Source organism: Fusarium sambucinum, chromosome II (assembly GCF_050947815.1).
Source record: "Fusarium sambucinum isolate potato_lamoka chromosome II, whole genome shotgun sequence".
Taxonomy (NCBI): Eukaryota; Fungi; Ascomycota; class Sordariomycetes; order Hypocreales; family Nectriaceae; genus Fusarium; species Fusarium sambucinum.
This window is the reverse complement of record NC_139293.1, coordinates 62,439-81,486: the sequence shown is the minus strand read 5'-3', so window position 1 is coordinate 81,486 and position 19,048 is coordinate 62,439. Positions and strand designations below refer to the sequence as shown.

Genomic DNA, 19,048 nt, shown 5'->3' with positions numbered 1-19,048 from the left:
GGATTTTCCTCGGATTTCCCTTTTCCTTTTTCCCTTAGCAATCCCGAGGTGAGAACCTTGATGGCCGCACCTGTCGCGAAAAGACCAGCAAAGAAACTCTACACGCTGTCGCGTCTCGTCTAAGTCCGCTTAGTAGGCATGAGCCTTCAAAGTATAAGTGATAAGGTCCAGCACCGCGCCTGCGACCCTTGCAGTTAGTTTTACTCCTCTTTTGTGTAATCATCATCTGATGACGTGTTTCAATAGGGAAGCGAAAAGTCCGCTGTTCTCGCCATACTCCTTTGTGCGAACGATGTTCTCACTTTGCTTTGACATGTGAATATTCACCCACGAGGACCATGGGGCGTCCGAGGAGAGGACAGCCGCTGGGATATAGATCAACTGGTGTTGCGAATACCAGTGCTGCATCGACGTCGCCAAAGGATATGGAGACTGGCAATTTTACTGGCATCATGGATCAGTTCCTTGATGACTTGGGAACGCCGTCGCCTTCCTTCAATATGGACTTCTCGATGGACCAAGAACCTATACCAGGACGTGTATCATTGCTACCCGATCTTTTTAATGACGTTTCTATGCAACACGATCGCCACAACCATTACCCTAGCACTGGAAGTAGAGGTGCAGCGATGACACCACAAAGTATGGAGAGCGCGACGAACCCAAGACCACCTGTTCAGAAGTGTTCTTGTATCGAGTTAGTGAACCAGCATTTCTCAGAGATAGAAAGCTCCCTTGAGACATTCCAAACGCTCAAAGTCCTGAAAAAATCTCTGGTGTCAGCGAGGACAATCCTGGAGTGTACAGTCTGTTTTCAGTCAATCAAGAGTCCTCGCACATCACGGAACGTTTATCTTTTGGGTTCTCTTCTATCCAGCATTGGCTCTTCTTATGGTGACTTTTTTTATACCCAGAAGCAACGAACTTCCGATCCATCAGTCTCCAGCACACCTGTGAGCCTTTTCATCGGACAACAGGCTGATTCGAGAGACATGGTTGAGGTTTCTCTCGAGGGACCGAGTTACATTGCCTTTCTACAAGCAAGTCTCAAAAAAGAGTTGGCTTGTCTTGTGCAACTAGGTGACGAGTTAGCGGCGAGACAGAGTCAATCTCACACCGAAGGTCACGAGAATTGCGAAACGGGAACAAGTTGTTCAAATACTGAAACACAGCCAGCAACTAAGCATCCGACCGAGATGTGTCCGAAGGAAGTTGACATGACAACTGCTTGTGCATGCTTTCGAACTGTTGATCAGGTCAGGGCTGCAATAGCAGAGGCACAAAGAATAATCACAGCGTGATACAGGGCAGGCCTATAATACATTTATCGCTTCTTTATACATTATTTAGTACTTGTATACTAGTGGAAAATTACAACTGTCTTGAGAGTGAATAATTTCTATCTCGTGTGTTTATTTCGTCATTATGTCTCACAAACGACTGATTATACCTGAGCCTGTGGTTTCACGGCGCGGGATGGTTAGCGCAAACAAAAACGCGGCGCGGGAACGGACCGCGGAGACTTTTGACAGCGGTGGTGGGGCCGTCCACGGAACGAAGAGTATCACAATGAACCGCAACACGACTCTTTGTTTTATCTATTTATTGGTCATAAACTTTTTTTTCTTTCTGATATCGTAATTCAGTGCCTCAAGTCATTACAACTACACCATCTTTGAAACCACATTTACAATACCATGGGTATATCCTGTTGCGGACCCAAGCCGGGGCATGAGAGTGCCAATTTGGATGTGCATGATCACGCAGGCGAACCCCATGTCTCTGAGCACCATGACAGCCATGAAAGTCATCATGCGCACGAGGATAACGAAAATCACGATCATGAGCATGGGGGATGTTGTGACGGCCATTCCGATGTCTCTAGCATCACATCTCAGGCTTCAACTTGCTGCGGCAGCGAGGAGCACTGTAGTGGTAAGCTCGTCTCTGTAAGAGTCGAATACCGTCGATCTTCATTCTGACTTTCAAAAGAAAAATGTATTCATGCCATTGCTGCCCTCCAATGCGAAAAAGCCTGTAGCGAAGATCCTGGTCATCGAGGTAACTGACAAATCAGTACATTCAAATCATGAACTATCTAACGTGAAAAGGGTCCCACAACCAACCCAACGAGACCGAAATTGGCAATCACGAGGCTGATACAGCATGTGGTACTCATCTCGCAGCTGCATTCGACCAGTATAGTAGCTACCTCGAACAGATCCGTTGCATCTGCCGAAGCGCCATCGAAGAAGGAGCCATGTCCCTCGAAACCTGCTGTATGACCAGCCGATCAAATACCAAAAAACCCAAGCATGGTCACAGAGGCAAACAAGAGAAGAATGTTCTCCCTGCTATACCAATTTTCAAGCCCTCAGGCCCTGCGAATAAGGAAGTTGATGTTGAGAATGGAGCAAACCTCGAGACCATCGGCTTCTTGGTCAGTGGTATGGATTGTACATCATGTGCAGATAAGTTGCTGCGAATCTTTAGGAGCATGGCCGGTGTTTCTAATGCCCAAGTCAATTTTGTCATGGGCAAAGGAGAATTTGATGTTGACTGCGCTTTGACTAATGGGGAAGAAGTCCTTAGTTTCGTGTCTGGTGCGACTGGATTTATGCTTAGCAGAATCGTAGGTGGGAGCTACTTTGTTGATGTCTTGGCTACGACAGCACAGAGCAAACAACTGGTTGGTAACCCACCCCGGGGTGTAGTCGATGTTCAGTGTCTTGACAAGAAGACATGTCGCCTCTCCTACGATCCAACGACGATTGGCGCTCGGGATCTGATGGAACAGCTACAAGACAACTGCAATGGTCTGGCCGAGCCTCGTGGCGACCCTCAACTTGAGAATAGTCGGCGTCGTCTCTGGGACCAACTGACAAAGACTCTCTTGGCGGCTGCTCTTACTATTCCGGTTGCAGTTGTATCCTGGAGCGAAGATCTCGTGGACAGGAAGACCGAGGGCATCATTTCATTGATCCTTGGTACACTTGTCCAAGCCATCGCTATTCCCGAATTCTATCGCCCAGCCCTCGCTGCCTTGTGGTACAGTCGAACAGTCGAAATGGATATGCTCGTTGTCATCAGCATAACTGCTGCTTATGTCTACTCAGTCGTTGCGTTCAGTTTCGAGACGGCAGGTAGCCCTCTCGATGAAGGCCAGTTCTTCGAGACCAGCACTATGCTTATCACCTTGATCCTTGTTGGTCGGCTGATAGCTGCCTTTGCACGAGTCCAAGCTGTTTCTGCTGTATCGCTTCGATCAAAACAGAACAACATAGCTGTTCTCGTTTCGAGGGAAAGTGATCACGAGATCGACGCTCGACTTCTTCAATACGGAGATGTTTTCAAAGTCTTGCCACATTCTCGAGTGCCCACTGATGGTATTGTTATATCTGGCAAGACTGAAGTGGATGAGTCTATGTTGACTGGAGAAACACTACCGATCATGAAGCAAAAGGGTAGTAACCTTATCGCTGGCACTGTTAATGGTGACGGTACTGTCACAGTTCAGCTGACACGTCTTCCTGGAAAGAACACAGTTACCGACATTGCGCAGCTCGTGGAAGAGGCCTCGAACTCGAGACCCGAGATTCAAGATCTGGCCAACAAGGTTGCTGGCTGGTTTGTCCCTGCTATGTGTACCGTGGCTATCCTTGTCCTTGTGATCTGGATCGTATGCGGAATGGAGGTTCTCAAGAACAGCGCTGGTACGAGTGTTGGCAACGCCATCACGTATACTGTGGCCACACTCGCAGTTGCGTGTCCTTGCGCTCTTGGTCTTGCTGTGCCAATGGTTCTTGTTGTCGCTGGTGGCATAGCCGCTCGAGGTGGCGTTATCATCAAATCTGCCGATATCACTGAGGGAGCTCGTAAGACCACTGATGTTGTCTTTGATAAGACTGGTACAATCACAGAGGCTGAGCTTGTAGTGAATGAGAGGGTCAATTTGAGTGGGGACGTGTCAGATAACCTTGCTTTAGCAAAGGCACTGGTCTCTGGAGGCAAACATCCTGTCTCCGCCGCCGTCGATAGTTATCTCGAACTGCATACTGTCAAGAGTATGCCCGAGGTGCTTAATGTCCACGTTGTCCCTGGCGCTGGAGTTGAGGCTGATTTCCTGGATTCGACCGTCAGAGCTGGCAATGCTCGCTGGACTCAAGCTAACGAACTGAATGATGTAACACGGCTGCAACACAGTGGCCTCACTACACTTGTCGTTACACGCGATGGTGTACCTCTGATTGCCTTTGGGCTTTCGGCTCAAATCCGCTCAGAAGCAGTACGAGTCATTTCTGAACTCAAGTCTCGCAACATCAATGTTCATCTTGTTTCAGGTGACCAGATCAAGGCTGTTCAGACTGTCGCAGCTTCTGTTGGAATTCCAGCGGACAATGTTGTTGGCGAGCGTACTCCACCTGAAAAGAGAGACTATGTCGCTGCTCTAATGGATCAGGGAAAGCGTGTTCTCTTCTGTGGCGATGGGACCAACGATGCCATCGCCGTTGCCCAAGCCGACTTCGGTGCTCAAATGGGCGGAGGTTTGACCAGCAGCGACGTTACTCAAAACGCCGCAGGGGTAGTCCTTTTGAACGGCTTGGAAGGTATCCCATTTCTCCTTGACATCAGTAAAGTCTCGTTCCAACGCATGTACTTCAACTTCGTTTGGTCTGCTGTCTACAACGTTCTGGCAATAACAATGGCAAGTGGTGCTTGGGTTGAGTTTCGGATTCATCCCCGATATGCTGGTCTGGGAGAGATGGTTAGTGTTGTTCCTGTAATCCTTGCTGCAAACACTATGTTCTTTGCCAGATACTTCAAGTTGAGGGATTAGAAGCAAGCGATGTCAATAGTTAGGACAATTCGTCAAGGTTATTTGTGAGCACTGCGCCTAGTTATGTACTTGCCTATGCGCATCTATAACTAGCCTCTATAGGCCTGTGGTCTAAAGCTTGTGAGCTGTGGATCGAGATAGGCAGAAGACCTCTAATTTCGGCCGTTACTGTTCCTAGTCATGCAATATTATGTAGATGGAATGAGATTGCTAATAGCATATACTGTAAGTGAAGGAATGCTAATGTTTCTGCCGGTGGAAAAACGTAAGCGAGTAATAACGCCAGGGATGAACTGTACGGTTGCACAGTGGCAAAGACAACCTGCAATTTCCTATTTAACAATCCACACTTTCCTAAAGCAAACCTGCAAGTATGTAAATAACTAATAAAATACATAAATTAGACTGTTCTTTTACTAAGAATATATAAGTTATCCTATCCTGCTATACCTCTTTATGTCAGCATGATAAATATATCCAAATCTCGCATTACTATTCTCCAATCTACTGGCCCAAGTCCAGAATGCCCGTCCTCGAAGTAATCAAGTCGATCTACACGCCGCCAGACTTCTAGAACTACCTGCTTTGCCTTGGGAATATTGCCAACACCTCGCTTGGTGGCTTTAGCAAACCATATCAATGCTCGGTGCCTAAGCTCGACTTGGGTTGACTCGGCAGCTGCAATGAATGCGGGCCATAGGACGTTCCCACGATGAAGCTGTGTGTCTCGTGGTGTGATGCTGTCCATGTTCTCCAACCGATCCCAGATTCTACCAATCAAGGCCTGATGATTAGGACGTGTGCATGCGTGCTGAGTAGTTCCCTCGGTGAGGGGGGTGGAGACAGGGTCGTCGGAGACATAGTTATAGAGGTCAGTTGAGTAAACACTCGGAATGACCCTATGAAAGTAGACAATTACAGCGTAGTGGAAAGCCCACTGCAGATTTTCCACAAGCTCGTCGCTAATGATCTTGGGAAGCATGATGCCGCTGGTCACAGCTCTCTGATCCATGGCGAGAACGCCATTGGCAAGACAGCGAATGTCAGGCCCCATCGAGGTCAAGGCAAGGAATTGTGACGGATCTTCAGAGTAGCTGTAGAGGTGTCCGTGCAGTTCCTTAATCCGAGTCAACAGCTCAGGCGATGCGGACACTGTCGTGGCGCAAAGGGAGCCAAGCTTGATAGTTTGCTGCAGCAACGACAACGTTCGCCAACTGACTCCAAATGACGAATTCAAAATGAAATGGGAATGATGCGTGTCATTCGCAATATGTTCAAAATCATCACCCTCGTCATCTTCTTCCTGTCCTTCGTCGACACTTGACGCTGCCTCCTCGGGGCTAAATGCTGAATTCTGTTGCTCCTGGGCAGGGGGTAGCGAGCCGTGCAAAGCGAGCTGTGCAGAGCTTGCGACTGTTTTGTAGAAAATAAACATCTGATACAACATGTTGAGAATAGCATTTGACTTCCAGGGCTGTTCGACCTGATACAGCTGTATGATTCTCTTCGCAAGACATAGATGCGCTCTACAATCGATGCCATGGGGACTGAATACGTCGATGGATATTAAGCTCAAAGCGGCAGCCACAGCGGTGCATTTTTCCTTTAGGTTTTGCGCGTGCGGTTCCTCAGAATTGGCCACTTGCTGGAGTAGCGCCTCAGCTTCTTGTCCTTGTAGGCGAGCCGTGTGAATGTCTCCCCTCCCAGAGCCTCCCTGCAGGCACCCACGTTGGTAGGCCGCCACAGAGATGAGTGCATGCCGTAGAGCAGATCGGCTTTTTGATGACACTTCGCCAAGGGCTAAGCCAAGGTAGATGTGAAGCCACGGATTGCTCATGTGGTCGATGGTTGGCATCATAACACCCGTCACAATGGATCGATAGTGTTGCAGGAGATCGTCGTGGGCAGAGTCAGACGGGATAGATTTGGAAAGTGATTTAACATGGTTTCCCATCCATGGTTGTAGCCGGTCTGGGTGCGGTGAATCTTCCTGGAGAAGGACTGCCTGATTTTGAGGTGGATGCGTTGAAGCTTTAGCGACGTGGGAGCGACCGTCAGTACGACGGATTTTGGTTGCAGGCTCAAAATTATCTCGTATTCTGTCCCTGATCTCTGTTGGCCGCGAGTTCTCTAAAAAGCCCCGACAAACGTAGCCCCTGGACCTTTGACAGTTGCCACAGATGGGGCGACGTCCATCGCACTGCAGTAGTCATGGTAGTCAGCGACCCTGAGTCTCGGAGTGGTAGCTGACGTTCTAAACAGCCGACTTGCCTTTATTTTCCGTTCTCGACAAGTTACACATCCCTGAGAAGTCAATCTTGATCAATAAATAAATCCAACACAACACGCATATAGCCAGAAGACTTACAGTAAAGGTCCTCCCGCGCACTCTCTTACTTCCCTGGCCCTCGAAGCCCTCCGGCACTATCTCTTCAGCACTGAGCTGGTGGGGGAAGGAATGGCGAAACACTGGAACGTTCCATGCGTCGCTGAACGAATTCTCCGAGGTTGTCAGGTCAAATAGATCCGGGTCAGTGATCAAATCGTCAATGTTGAAGAATTCCATCCTAGCGAAATGCGTATACTAAAGCAAAGATGGCAGACGTTAGACGAGAGCACCAGGTGATGATGACAGCATCATCAGCAGCGAGGAAAAAGGAGTTTTGCTAGTCACTCAGCAAGCATGCCGATGATCGCTAATAAGCGTGCGGGGAAATGTGTAGTATGTATCTAGGGTACCCTTCCCCACCCACACGAGTGATTACCGAAAAAGCTCGCTCCGAAATAGATCCACTTTTGAAACTGGTTCGGGGAATACATTATTTAGCGCAAAAGTTCGTTGCGAACTCGGTAGTGTATGGCAAATTTGTAATTATCTAGTCCGTGTAAAGTCTCGGAGCGAATAACTTACACTAGTCGTAAGGGAGCAGAAGGAGCTAAGCCGCCAGTTAGATATCTAGCCCCTCACCATCTTGTGATTATTTTAAGATGCTGAGATCCGACACCCATATCAGTTTTACCAACCACGTACAAGAACCCCAAGGCAGAACCTTCGATATTCGTTGAAACACGCCCTTTTTCCACAATGGCACCTCAGCATCTCAAGACTGCACTGCTTAGTGCGACTGCAGAGTCAAATGACAAGGTTACACAAATTGTCCAGGGTGTGATCCAGGATATCAGAGTCAATGGCGACAAGGCCGTCCGGACCTACTCGGAAAAGTTCGATAAATGGTCTCCTGAATCTTTCAAGCTTTCTCATAGCCAGATTCAGGACTGCATCGGGCGGGTCCCACAGCAGACCGTTCAAGATATCAAGGCGGCACAGGCGAACGTCCGCAGGTTTGCCGAAGCCCAGCGATCGACTATTACCGATGTCGAGGTTGAGATCCAGCCCGGGGTCATTCTTGGGCACAAGAATAATCCGATCAATCGAGTTGGCGCGTAAGTGAACCCTTATTACACCACTGCTCCGATGAGTTCACGACTGATTTTACCAGATACATTCCAGGAGGTCGCTATCCTCTGCTTGCTTCAGCCCATATGACTATCACGACTGCCAAGGTTGCTGGGGTAAAGCAAGTGATTGCTTGCACGCCACCTATCCAAGGAAAGCTGCCCGATGCTACGATTGCGGCTGCCCACTTCGCTGGCGCCGATGAAATCTTTATTCTCGGTGGAACGCAAGCAGTTGCTGCTATGGCTATAGGCACTGAGACTATTGAAAAGGTTGATTTCATTGCTGGGCCAGGAAACGCTTTCGTAGCTGAGGCTAAGCGGCTTCTCTTTGGAGAGATTGGCATCGACTTGTTCGCAGGCCCGACTGAGACACTAATCGTCGCTGATGAATCAGCCGACCCCTTCACAGTGGCTACTGATCTGCTATCTCAGGCTGAGCATGGACCGGATTCGCCGGCTGTTTTGATCACAACATCGGAGATTGTAGGAAATGAGACTATCAAGAGTGTTGATAAGCTTCTCAAAACCTTGCCTACTGCCGAGCTAGCTGGTACTTCCTGGAGGGACTACGGCGAGGTTGTAGTGGTTGAGAACATCGATGAAGCTTACAAGCTTGCGGATGAATACTCGAGCGAGCATGTTCAGATTCTCACAGAGACGCCAAGAGATGCACTTGAAAAGATGACAAACTATGGTGCTCTCTTCCTTGGCGAAAAGACCTGTGTGTCCTACGGAGACAAGGTAAGATATTCCTTCATCTATAGCTTTTTCTTTACTTTTGTCAGTTCTGACTTTTACATATAGTGTATCGGTACTAACCATGTATTGCCGACCCGTAAAGCCGGCAATTACACAGGTGGTCTCTGGGTAGGCAAGTTCCTAAAGACGCAGACATACCAGGAGGTTGTTGATGAGAGGGCGAGCGGTGAACTGGGTAGACTTTGCGCCCGTTGCTCACGCGCTGAGAATTTTGAAGGTCATGCTAGGTCTGGTGATTTGCGGGCGCAGAAATATCTGAAAGACGATTGTCAGTGGATCAGGGAATACAAGCAGGGGGCATACCTTTAAGCCTCAAAAGAGGGATGGCGAAGGACATTGCAGTTATTTAAAAAGAAATATGAGCATAGCCACTGGTTACTTGTCAATTAGTTACTTTATCCAGGAACTGATACGGCATCTAGACTATTGTATAAAAGCTACGCCTCCTTCCATGAACATTACTAACTCTAAATCTATAGTCAAGAGTCTCGGTTTGAGTATAACCTTATACACTAGTCAGTTAACCTAGGCGCAATAATAATAACCTTATTATTAGGTCTTATTATTATTGCTAATATCCCTTAGCTTCTGCTATTAATCTATTATATAGCGTTAAATAGACTTATTACTAGAATAATAGCTAAGTTTAAATAGTCTCGATATAGTATAAGATTTTATCCGCTTTAAGTCACAAGCCCTTTTATATAATAACCTATCGGGACTTAGCCCCTTATAATTACTTGGAATTTCCTATTTATTAACTGCCTTTTATTAAAAGTTCCTAAACCTAAGCGCTAGAGTTTAACTATGCTTATGCACTATAGTCTTGTGGAGCAGGATCCTCGGTTTACCTCGCTTAACCTCGTTCAGTGTTCAACCCAATCTGATCTCAAATCGCTCACCTCTATTACTCGCTTTATCAACCTGCCACTAGTTCTGTGACTATCTATTATCACCTTTCAAAACCATCTACAGTACCTTACAAGTAAACAGAATTAATCTCTGGCCTGCCCTTGCTGAGTCACCCCTGCACTACGACAGCGTTTCACGCCGCGCCGCGCCTCGCTCTCCCAGGTCTCTATCAACCTCTCAACGTTTCATCCACTGATTCGCTCCTTATGCCCTAGCCACTATGAGTACCAAGACTCCTGACGCCGCGGCAACAAGCGACAATAGCAACAAGGCAGAACCACGACGAATACGGATGCACAGGAAAGCAAAGACTGGGTGTTTTGATTGCAGAAGGCGTCGGGTCAAGGTAAGTGGCTTTGGGTTTTGAGTTTAGTATTGGATGTATTGGATAGACGACAATGTCGCTCGCTCTGACAAAACTTACTAACTCTTGGCGTGATGGAATAGTGTAGTGAAGAAAAGCCCGATTGTCGCGCCTGTCTTCGACGGGGAGTGGATTGCCTTTATCCATCATTGATATACCCTTCACCGGCTGTGCGACATGGCGATGGAGTCTCAAATGCTTCAACTCCACCGCATTCATTGAGCCTGCAGCTTCCATACAAGGATTTATCACCAATCCCTAACCTATCTTCGCTCTCATTCCCTACAGTCCTCCCGACACAAGTATCTGAGCAATCTAGTCCCATTTTCAGTACCGAAGACATGGCCCTCTTCCACCACTGGACTGTTTGCACCAGCCTCGACGTCTATAAGCATTCGGGTTTATCAGTTATCTGTCAAGTCATATTCCCTCAAATAGCGTTAAAACACCACTTTGTCATGCAAGCTCTCCTCGGTCTGACCGCCCTTCACATTGCATATCTTGACCCTCAAGAGAGACTCAGACACACAGCTAATGCAGCTTGCTATCATAATGATGGTCTCAAGGGATTTAGGGAAGCTATGGCTCAAGGACACGATGAAACAGGCGAGCCTCTATTCGTTTGGGCGGCCTTGAATCTACTCTATGTCTTTGGCGTTTCTGGCCGATTAGGTGAAGGTTTGTGTGACGAATCGGACTGGGGCAGCCGCGGGGAGCGTATACTTGGCCGAGGGTGGATTCCCATGCAGCTGGGGGTCGAAACTGTATTGGATCCTTTCTATGAGACCGTATGCTCAGGGCCTTTACGAGATCTTGTTACGGTTGGAAATTGTGAGGAAATCGACCCTCCCAAAGAAGCTACTGATTCTGAAGATGAACATTTTTGCCATATAAGGACTGCATGGGAGAACAATCCAGATGCATTAATATATGAAGAGACCTTACGGTCTCTTAGGCGATGTCGCTTGTTTATGGCACAGTTCTCTACAATGGGCACTGAAGATGCCCAGGAGTTGAATAGATTCTGGCAAGGTCCATTTGTTTTTCTCCATTTAGCTCCTCCGGAGTATCTGACCCTTCTATCCCAAAGACAACCCCCAGCCTTGATCTTGTATGCTTTTTACGGTGCTTTACTGCACTCAATTAATGATTCTTGGTTTATGGAAGGATGGGGTTACGATATTGTTAACGTAATAGAAGATTTACTAGGTCATTATTGGAAAAGCTGGATAGCATGGCCAATAGAGGTTGTCGGCCTGAAGAATGTCAAGTAGTAACTTCTTGTATATTACTGTACTTATTTGCATTAATCATATGAGATTTAGTATATATTTGTTAATTTAGTATTCAAGACTCTATGAATAGTTCGCCTGAATACTATAATAGGTAGCGACAAAGATATTGGGAAGGTCATTTGGGCCAATGAATGCAGTGGTAACCTCTAGCTTTTTAAAGAATACCCCAAAGGAATTAGAAGCTTGACAGTATTCTTCAAACTTACAGCAATACCACTTCAAATGTAGTTTTCCCTTTCACAACTCTAGTTTATGAAATGGCGAACTAGGATCGCCTTTAAATCCAGTTGCAAGGTATGTAGGAGAGGGAACCACTTTGCTAATGACTGTTAGATAGCCGTGTTTCTCCGTTCCATATCATTCGCCACATTGGCCTCGTTTAACCTCGTTAAGCTCAGACCACGCTGTCAGACAAGAAAATTCTTTCTGATGGTAATTATCTAGCCACCCATGTATCAGTGTTTATATTTTGTGGTTCGTGCTTCGACTGACATGATCCATGCAACCCAGCTAGCTTCGACAGAAACCACGGTGTCGCCAATTTATCTTACTTGGTCGTGTTCAGTCAAGCCGAAATGCCGACCGGGATGCGATCCACGGACTCCGGGAATCTCCGTCTTCGCGAAGAACAAAACCTAATAATAAGACTCTGGGGATGGTCAGGTGCAGAAGCTAAATCAGGACGTCACGCCAATCTCTCATCCTTATTTGACGGCGCAAACCGACTGATACAGTAGCCTATACCCCCACTCTATATCTTTCCACACCTTTTACTTTTGTTCGTCAGGCCTGTGCAGCTCTTACGTAGCCAGAGGATGTTCATATGATTTCTTGACTAAATGCACGACAACTTATTATCAACAATGGATGGCGAGCTAGGTAGAAGAACGCCTTCCTCGATGCCGAGCGCGCACTCACGACAGTCGAAGCAAAGAGACGCTGGTGAACAGGAACAAGAAGATGACGAAAGAGTTGGTGAAGTACTTCAGACATCAACAGCCAATTCAGGGTTCAATGAAGGTCCGCTCCACTTCAATCTAATAGAACTCGAGACATTGCAACAAACACATACGAACTCAATTTTCCCAGAAGAGTCGCGACGAACAATATCGCAGGCATCTACATCAAATAAAAGGAACGATGGAGCAGGGCATTCAGCCGGTGCCTACCCAAGGTTACCCGAGACAGACTTTCTCAAGACCAGGAGCCAGAGTGGGGGTAATCGCCAGAAATCTCTGTTTCGCGGTAACAAAGACAACAGAGGAGGGGAACCTCGACAAGATGGTCGTCTACACATTACACCGCACGATGCAGCTGATACAAGTCATCTCCTAAATGCTCTAAACACTACCCTGGACGAAGAGCACTCGATAAATGATCGGCATGAGATACTCAACAGTAGCACTATAATCGACCCTGGCAGCAAGAAGCGGCATAAGAAGCTTGCAATTGTTATAATGATTGTTGGATCCCGTGGCGATGTTCAACCTTTTCTCAAGATTGGCAAGATCCTCAAGGAAGAGCATGGCCACCGCGTGAGAATCGCCACACACCCTGTCTTCAGGGACCTGGTAGAGAGAGATACAGGTCTTGAGTTCTTCTCGGTAGGAGGTGATCCTTCGGAGCTCATGGCTTTTATAGTCAAGAACCCAAATCTGTTTCCTAGTTTCAAAGCTATCATGGCTGGAGATATCGGCAGACGACGAGACGCTATGGCCCAGATGTTCGATGGCTTCTGGCGATCTTGTGTTGAAGCGTGGGACGGCGAACGGCTATCTGGATTCAGAGAGCCTTTTGTGGCCATTGTTATTATCGCTAACCCTCCGAGCATCATGCACATTCACTGTGCCGAGGCGTTAGGTATCCCCTTACATATCATGTTTACATTCCCTTATACTCCCACTCAAGCCTTCCCTCATCCTTTCACCCATATATCGAACGCTGTTCCCGCTGATGGATATATGAACTTTATCTCATACCCCTTTGTCGAGACTGTTGTCTGGCAAGGGCTTGGCGATCTCGTCAATGAGCTGCGGGTCAATAAGCTTCAGCTGAACCCAGTGTCAACACTTTGGGCCATAGGGGCAACACATCGGATGCATGTCCCTTATACGTATCTATGGTCGCCTGGTCTTATTGCTAAACCTAAAGACTGGGGGAACGAGATCGAGGTCGCCGGTTTTGCTTTCCATGAGCGCCCCCTGACATTCCAGCCCTCAGATGAGCTTGTATCTTTCCTAGCCAGTGGTGAACAGCCTATCTATATCGGGTTCGGTTCAATCGTTCTTGATGAACCAGACACGTTCACCCGAATGATCTTTAACGCAATCAAGGAAACAGGTGTGAAGGCCCTTATCTCAAAGGGCTGGGGAGGCCTTGGTCTCAACAACGAACAAGTTCCAGACCATATCTTTATGCTCGGCGATACTCCCCACGATTGGCTTTTCCCGCAAGTCAAGGCTTGTATACACCATGGTGGAGCTGGCACTACAGCTATTGGTCTCAAATGCGGAAAACCAACCATGATAGTCCCTTTCTTTGGCGACCAACACTTCTGGGGCAAAATAGTCAGCGAGGCTGGTGTTGGGCCTCCGCCTATCCCGTACAAGGATCTCGACGAACATCACCTTTCCGCCGGAATTAAATACTGTCTGAGTGAGACAGCGCAGCTAGCAGCAATTGAGATAGCGGCTCGGATCACCGAGGAAGGTGAGGGAGCAGACAACGCTGTCGACCACTTTTTCCGGAAACTGAATCCTATAGCATGCACAAGCATGCAGTGCTCTATTTTCCAGGACAGGGTGGCTGTCTGGCAGGTTAAGAGGACAAAGATCAAGCTTAGTGCCCTCGCAGCGACTATTCTAGTCGATCATGGACTTCTTACCTGGAAGCAGCTGAGATCTCACCGATACATTGAGTGGAACGACTTTGAAGGCCCAAGTGAACCACTGGGCGGAACAGCTAGCTCTCTTTTGAGGAGTGTGGGATATACTTTCAGGGACATTGGGAGGATCCCATATCGTCTGGCCAATGTCAGGAGGCAGTCAAGAGTCAAATGTCAGAGCGAAACGATGAAAGATGACAATCAAGGCGGAAATAGAGGTGGCAATGGCCTAGCAGCCTCCAGCGTTTCGGGTTTATCGAAGCCTCAGAATGGTACCAATGACGACATTACCATTCGTGGAAGAACGAGCTGGTATCTCAGTGAATTTAACCGGGGGGCAAAAGGAGCAGCAACCTCTATGGCAAAAGAACCCATGGACCTTGTTATGGCTTTGGCGCAAGGCTTCCATAATGCTCCCCTGCTTTACGGGGATGACACGGTGCGACAACCTCTAGCCATCACAGGTTTCCACTCTGGACTTCGCGCCGGGGGGTTGGAGCTGGTTTATGGCATCTACGACGGCTTCACAGGCATAATTGCTCTACCTATCCGCAGGGCTGAAGTTGAGGGTCTGGTTGGTTTTGCGAAAGGTGCTGGAATGGGCATACTCGGCTTGTTTTTGAAGAGTTCCTCAGCTGTTCTAAGTCCTTTGGCCTTTACCTTTAAAGGCATAGCAATGGAAACCGAGAAGTCCTCTAGTATTCGTACGCAAGTCGGAAAGATACATATCGAACAGGGCCAAGCCCAACATTCGGTGCTATCTGAGATTGTTCGCAGGGATCTCACGCAGCAGGTTTTTCACGCCTGGCTTATCTTGAAGGAACTATCTGATTTTGTTGCCGACTTGAAGCATAGGCGTATTTTTAGGGATCACGATAACCAGGCTCTAATAGCCACAGGCATCATTTTTGAGAATGTTGGCATTGCTCAGCGGTCACTTGCTGCGCTCAAAAGGGGAGATACGATTAGAAGCGTCTTGCATGTAAAATAACAGGGACAGAGAGACTTTGTAAGATCTAGTGGCAAAAGATTCAGCGAGAGTTTGTCTCGTTCTGCAAAACGTGGTAGATAACGATATTATGTGATAAATTCATTAACTTTCGAACGGCATTATCTACTACCCTTTACGAGACAATTCCACGATCGTGAGTACGTTTTTTGAGCTTTCTTTTTAGATTCAAGCAACCAATACATCACGACCGATAACTCCACAATTAAAGTAGGGTTGAGCGTTTTCATTGTTGAATGTATGTACGCTGCAAGGGACTCTCCCATCTCACCGGGGCTTTGTGAATTATCTCCGGCATATTGACACGGATGACGAAAGAATGAAAACCAGATTCTCGGTCTTCGCTTAGACCTAGTTATCTTCATCTGTAGTATTACCTAGAGTCAATCCCACCAGTGCCGGCGTCTTGGCATGCCGAAAGTACGTGCCGTAGTACCGGTCTAAGTAAAGATCACTGACGGGATCCGCGGGATCCGCGGGATCCGTAACTGCGCAACGCGAATGAAGGAGGTCAAGCGTGTCCTTTCTACAACCTGACTATTACAACACTTTCATACATGAATCAAGGCATTCTGTCGTATTTTCAGTAGGAAGTCCAATTTACAGCGTTTTCAATGCTCAGTAGAGAGTATGGTTGGCAGGCTAGTCCACCAAGTCACGACCGCTTGCATCTTTGTAATATACAAGGTATCCATTTGCTGGTTTACTACTTAAGTAGACTTATCACTAATTGACTCCATCATCTGTTGGCCTAACGTATACCAGTTCATTATCGGTATCTGTTGTTCTGTCCCCGTCGGTAGAGTAATTTCGTCAGTATTGAATTCTGCTGGTTGGATAGAAGGTAAGGCCATGCAATCATCACCAAAACCATTTTGAACACTGCCGCTCTGGTAAAGGCCCAATGTGCCAAAAAATTGGCTCATCTGGCTTTTAAAGTCTTCTTGGCCTTGTTGTGATGCCGTGTCCATGACTTTCAGTTGAAGAAACCGTCGTGCGACGTTGTGAAACAGTTGAAAGAGGTTATAGTATCTTGCGATTGGGATCGAGAAATGAGTTGCGGACTCAATAGAGTTTATAAAGGTTTGCATAATATCAAGATCGTTGGCGTCTTCGTGTTCTATCGCGTTACAGAACAGGACGATAAAAGGGACGAAAGGTGACGAAAGGATCATCCTGTTTGATGAAGCGTTAGTGCCACTGAGACTTCTCTGCATGACCCTGTCGGAAATCAACACTTACCAGTTGACATAAGATGCGAGAGGCCGCATCCTACTCAATTCTGAGGAGGAAGTAATATCCTGGTGTGACATGAGAGCTGCTCGAGCTGCGGCAACGCAGTCGTCCTTAAATTTAGCGCCAAACTCAGCCTGAGGAGGAATGGCTCGATATATAAGTGTGAGAGTCGACCACCAGAAGAGCTCGTCAAGTTTAGCCAGGTGTGCAATTACGTCTACACCAGGTAGATTATTAGTAGAGTAATATTGAACCCATTCTTTCTAGAATTGAGGACCGAAGAAGAGTCAGTTCTGTATGTCGGCATGTAGGATATAGCAAGGTGGAGGGAGAGGCATCGGATGATTACATACAAAAGTCTCTCGGGAGTCATCTCGTATGGCGCACACTTCTTGTGACAAGACGACAACTTTCTTCATTACCTCAGCTAATAAGTTTGTAGCTTGAATACTATAAAGCTCTTGGTAAATGCGATTGGAAAGCCATCCAGTTCTGACAACAAGACGACAGTAGTCCATCGCAGGGTCAGATGTGGCATCAGGAGACCCTGGCAAAGGAATTGTGATCTCGGAGTCTATTATGGTGGAACAACGACCTTGTTGCAGACAAAATTGTTTTTCTAGATAGTAAATGGCCCAGAAGAGAAAACCGCATTGGTTTGGCGTGCTTGAGGAATGATTGGAGCCACGCGCCCACGTGTGATAGCCGAGTGAGTATGCACTTTGATATGCTGCACAAATCAATGTCCAGGCAAGAGAAGGCCTCGACATTTCAACACCGTAGATAGCCTGCGATTGAAACCTATTAGCGGCTACATTGCTAATGTTGATCAAGTGTGGTCTTACTCCCATTACAAGAGCCATCGTCATATCATGTGAAGCTGGCATATATAGAGATAGCCTCGCCAGGACAGTTTCAGCATTCTGTTGACACAAGAGGTGGTGCTGTGGACCTAATTCGTCTCGTTCTTCGTCTGATGCCGTGAATGAAGTGTCAGAAAGTAAGTCTGAGGAATCAGAAATATGTTAGTACAGAATTTCTATTACTGGAGATACGGGGCATTTTGTTTCAAAGGCCTAACGTGCTGTGACTCACAATATAAAGCAAGGTTGACGATGAGCAGCTCCGCATCTGAGTAATCTTGCGAAAAGTATACAGTCATACACATATCAGATAGAGTGCCTTTATGGAAGAGCCCATTGATAACAGCGAGGATTAAGTTGCTTTGTTCTAGGCTTCTTATTAGTCCATCTACTGACTGACGATATAGCATATTAATGTTGGTCAAGGGCAAGGGGTATCACCTTGGGATTTACGGATAACAGCGACCGCCACCTGAATAGGTGGGAGCTCGGGTGATGTTCGTTGAGCTGTGACTGGATTGGAATACGGAAACAGGGACTGTGTAGACTGTCGACGGAACTTGACAGCATCGACGATGGTATGCATCGAACTCAGCAGCTCTTCTATCTCGGTACGGCCCGAGTCTCCCCACGCAGTGTCGGCGACTTTGTGTAGAAAGTCTATCGCATTATTTGAGTGCGCTGAAAAAGATGAGAGGCCCTCGACGGGCTCGTTTTTATCGTGTTTACGCTTTTGTTCGTAGACCATGGTGTCGACGGGTAGTATTTGCGTGAAATGCTCGTCTTTATTGATGGGTAGGTCGTGCCGATTAAATGGACAATTTTCCTTCTGACGTAAAAAAGGAGAGGGGCTTGTAGGACCGACAACCTCAACAGAGGCTGACGATAGCGATGGACGGCTTTTGGCCTCTTCCGAGATGAGAGTTTCTAAAGCTTGATGCAAACGGTTTATTCTTTCGTCGATACTATTGAACTTTCCTTTGCTATACAGGCGTCAGTGGATCGCATCAATGGGATGGGCGTTACTTACTAGCTTAAGGGTGTTGTGTTCTGACGTTGCTTCGCTCTGGTAACACGTGGTGATATCACACAGGGGCGGCCTGCTCTTTTGCGATTTGAACAGGGGGTTTCTCTGCTACAGCGTATCTGATAACTGGTAAGCATAAAAAGGTACAAAAACATATATTACCAGGCCTAGACTTCGGCCATTTGCGATGGGTGGGAGGATGCCTGGTAGTTTGCTAAAAAGAACTCACTTTTCGCTTTCGACAGCTATCACACTAAGAAAGTAAGTATTCATGATGTAGAAGGTACAAAATGGCGATGATGGAAGGAAAAGACATGGATGTACCAAATCTCAAACTTACAGCCTTGAGTGAGGCGTCCACCTTTGGTGGGACGGCTTTGCCAATGTCTTTCGGGGGAGTCAT

The 19,048-nt window shown here is 47.2% G+C and overlaps 7 protein-coding genes across 7 annotated transcripts; 5 read left to right on the top strand and 2 right to left on the bottom strand.

Annotated features, from left to right (window-relative positions):
- Nucleotides 1–338: 338 nt before the first annotated feature.
- FSST1_006786 (uncharacterized protein) lies at nucleotides 339–1,301 on the top strand (the record flags this gene model as incomplete). The annotated part of the gene is made up of 1 exon (XM_083236333.1): nucleotides 339–1,301. The coding sequence occupies one exon, from the start codon at nucleotides 339–341 to the stop codon at nucleotides 1,299–1,301; it is 963 nt and encodes a 320-aa protein (XP_083082747.1).
- Nucleotides 1,302–1,697: 396 nt separating this feature from the next.
- Nucleotides 1,698–4,837, top strand: FSST1_006785 (E1-E2 ATPase-domain-containing protein; the record flags this gene model as incomplete). The annotated part of the gene is made up of 3 exons (XM_083236332.1): nucleotides 1,698–1,935; nucleotides 1,993–2,061; nucleotides 2,112–4,837. The coding sequence occupies 3 exons, from the start codon at nucleotides 1,698–1,700 to the stop codon at nucleotides 4,835–4,837; spliced, it is 3,033 nt and encodes a 1,010-aa protein (XP_083082746.1).
- A 454-nt stretch (nucleotides 4,838–5,291) lies between these two features.
- FSST1_006784 (uncharacterized protein) lies at nucleotides 5,292–6,791 on the bottom strand (the record flags this gene model as incomplete). Its single annotated transcript, XM_083236331.1, has 1 exon — nucleotides 5,292–6,791. One exon carries the CDS (start codon nucleotides 6,789–6,791, stop codon nucleotides 5,292–5,294), a length of 1,500 nt encoding a protein of 499 aa, XP_083082745.1.
- Nucleotides 6,792–7,922: 1,131 nt separating this feature from the next.
- FSST1_006783 (histidinol dehydrogenase-domain-containing protein) lies at nucleotides 7,923–9,364 on the top strand (the record flags this gene model as incomplete). The annotated part of the gene is made up of 3 exons (XM_083236330.1): nucleotides 7,923–8,281; nucleotides 8,338–9,037; nucleotides 9,101–9,364. 3 exons carry the CDS (start codon nucleotides 7,923–7,925, stop codon nucleotides 9,362–9,364), a joined length of 1,323 nt encoding a protein of 440 aa, XP_083082744.1.
- An 823-nt stretch (nucleotides 9,365–10,187) lies between these two features.
- On the top strand, nucleotides 10,188–11,605 carry FSST1_006782 (Zn(II)2Cys6 transcription factor domain-containing protein; the record flags this gene model as incomplete). The annotated part of the gene is made up of 2 exons (XM_083236328.1): nucleotides 10,188–10,313; nucleotides 10,415–11,605. The coding sequence occupies 2 exons, from the start codon at nucleotides 10,188–10,190 to the stop codon at nucleotides 11,603–11,605; spliced, it is 1,317 nt and encodes a 438-aa protein (XP_083082743.1).
- An 884-nt stretch (nucleotides 11,606–12,489) lies between these two features.
- FSST1_006781 (glycosyltransferase) lies at nucleotides 12,490–15,501 on the top strand (the record flags this gene model as incomplete). Its single annotated transcript, XM_083236327.1, has 1 exon — nucleotides 12,490–15,501. The coding sequence occupies one exon, from the start codon at nucleotides 12,490–12,492 to the stop codon at nucleotides 15,499–15,501; it is 3,012 nt and encodes a 1,003-aa protein (XP_083082742.1).
- Nucleotides 15,502–16,229: 728 nt separating this feature from the next.
- FSST1_006780 (uncharacterized protein) lies at nucleotides 16,230–19,048 on the bottom strand (the record flags this gene model as incomplete). The annotated part of the gene is made up of 9 exons (XM_083236326.1): nucleotides 16,230–16,695; nucleotides 16,762–17,018; nucleotides 17,109–17,543; nucleotides 17,601–17,761; nucleotides 17,851–17,985; nucleotides 18,060–18,601; nucleotides 18,649–18,764; nucleotides 18,875–18,898; nucleotides 18,986–19,048. The coding sequence occupies 9 exons, from the start codon at nucleotides 19,046–19,048 to the stop codon at nucleotides 16,230–16,232; spliced, it is 2,199 nt and encodes a 732-aa protein (XP_083082741.1).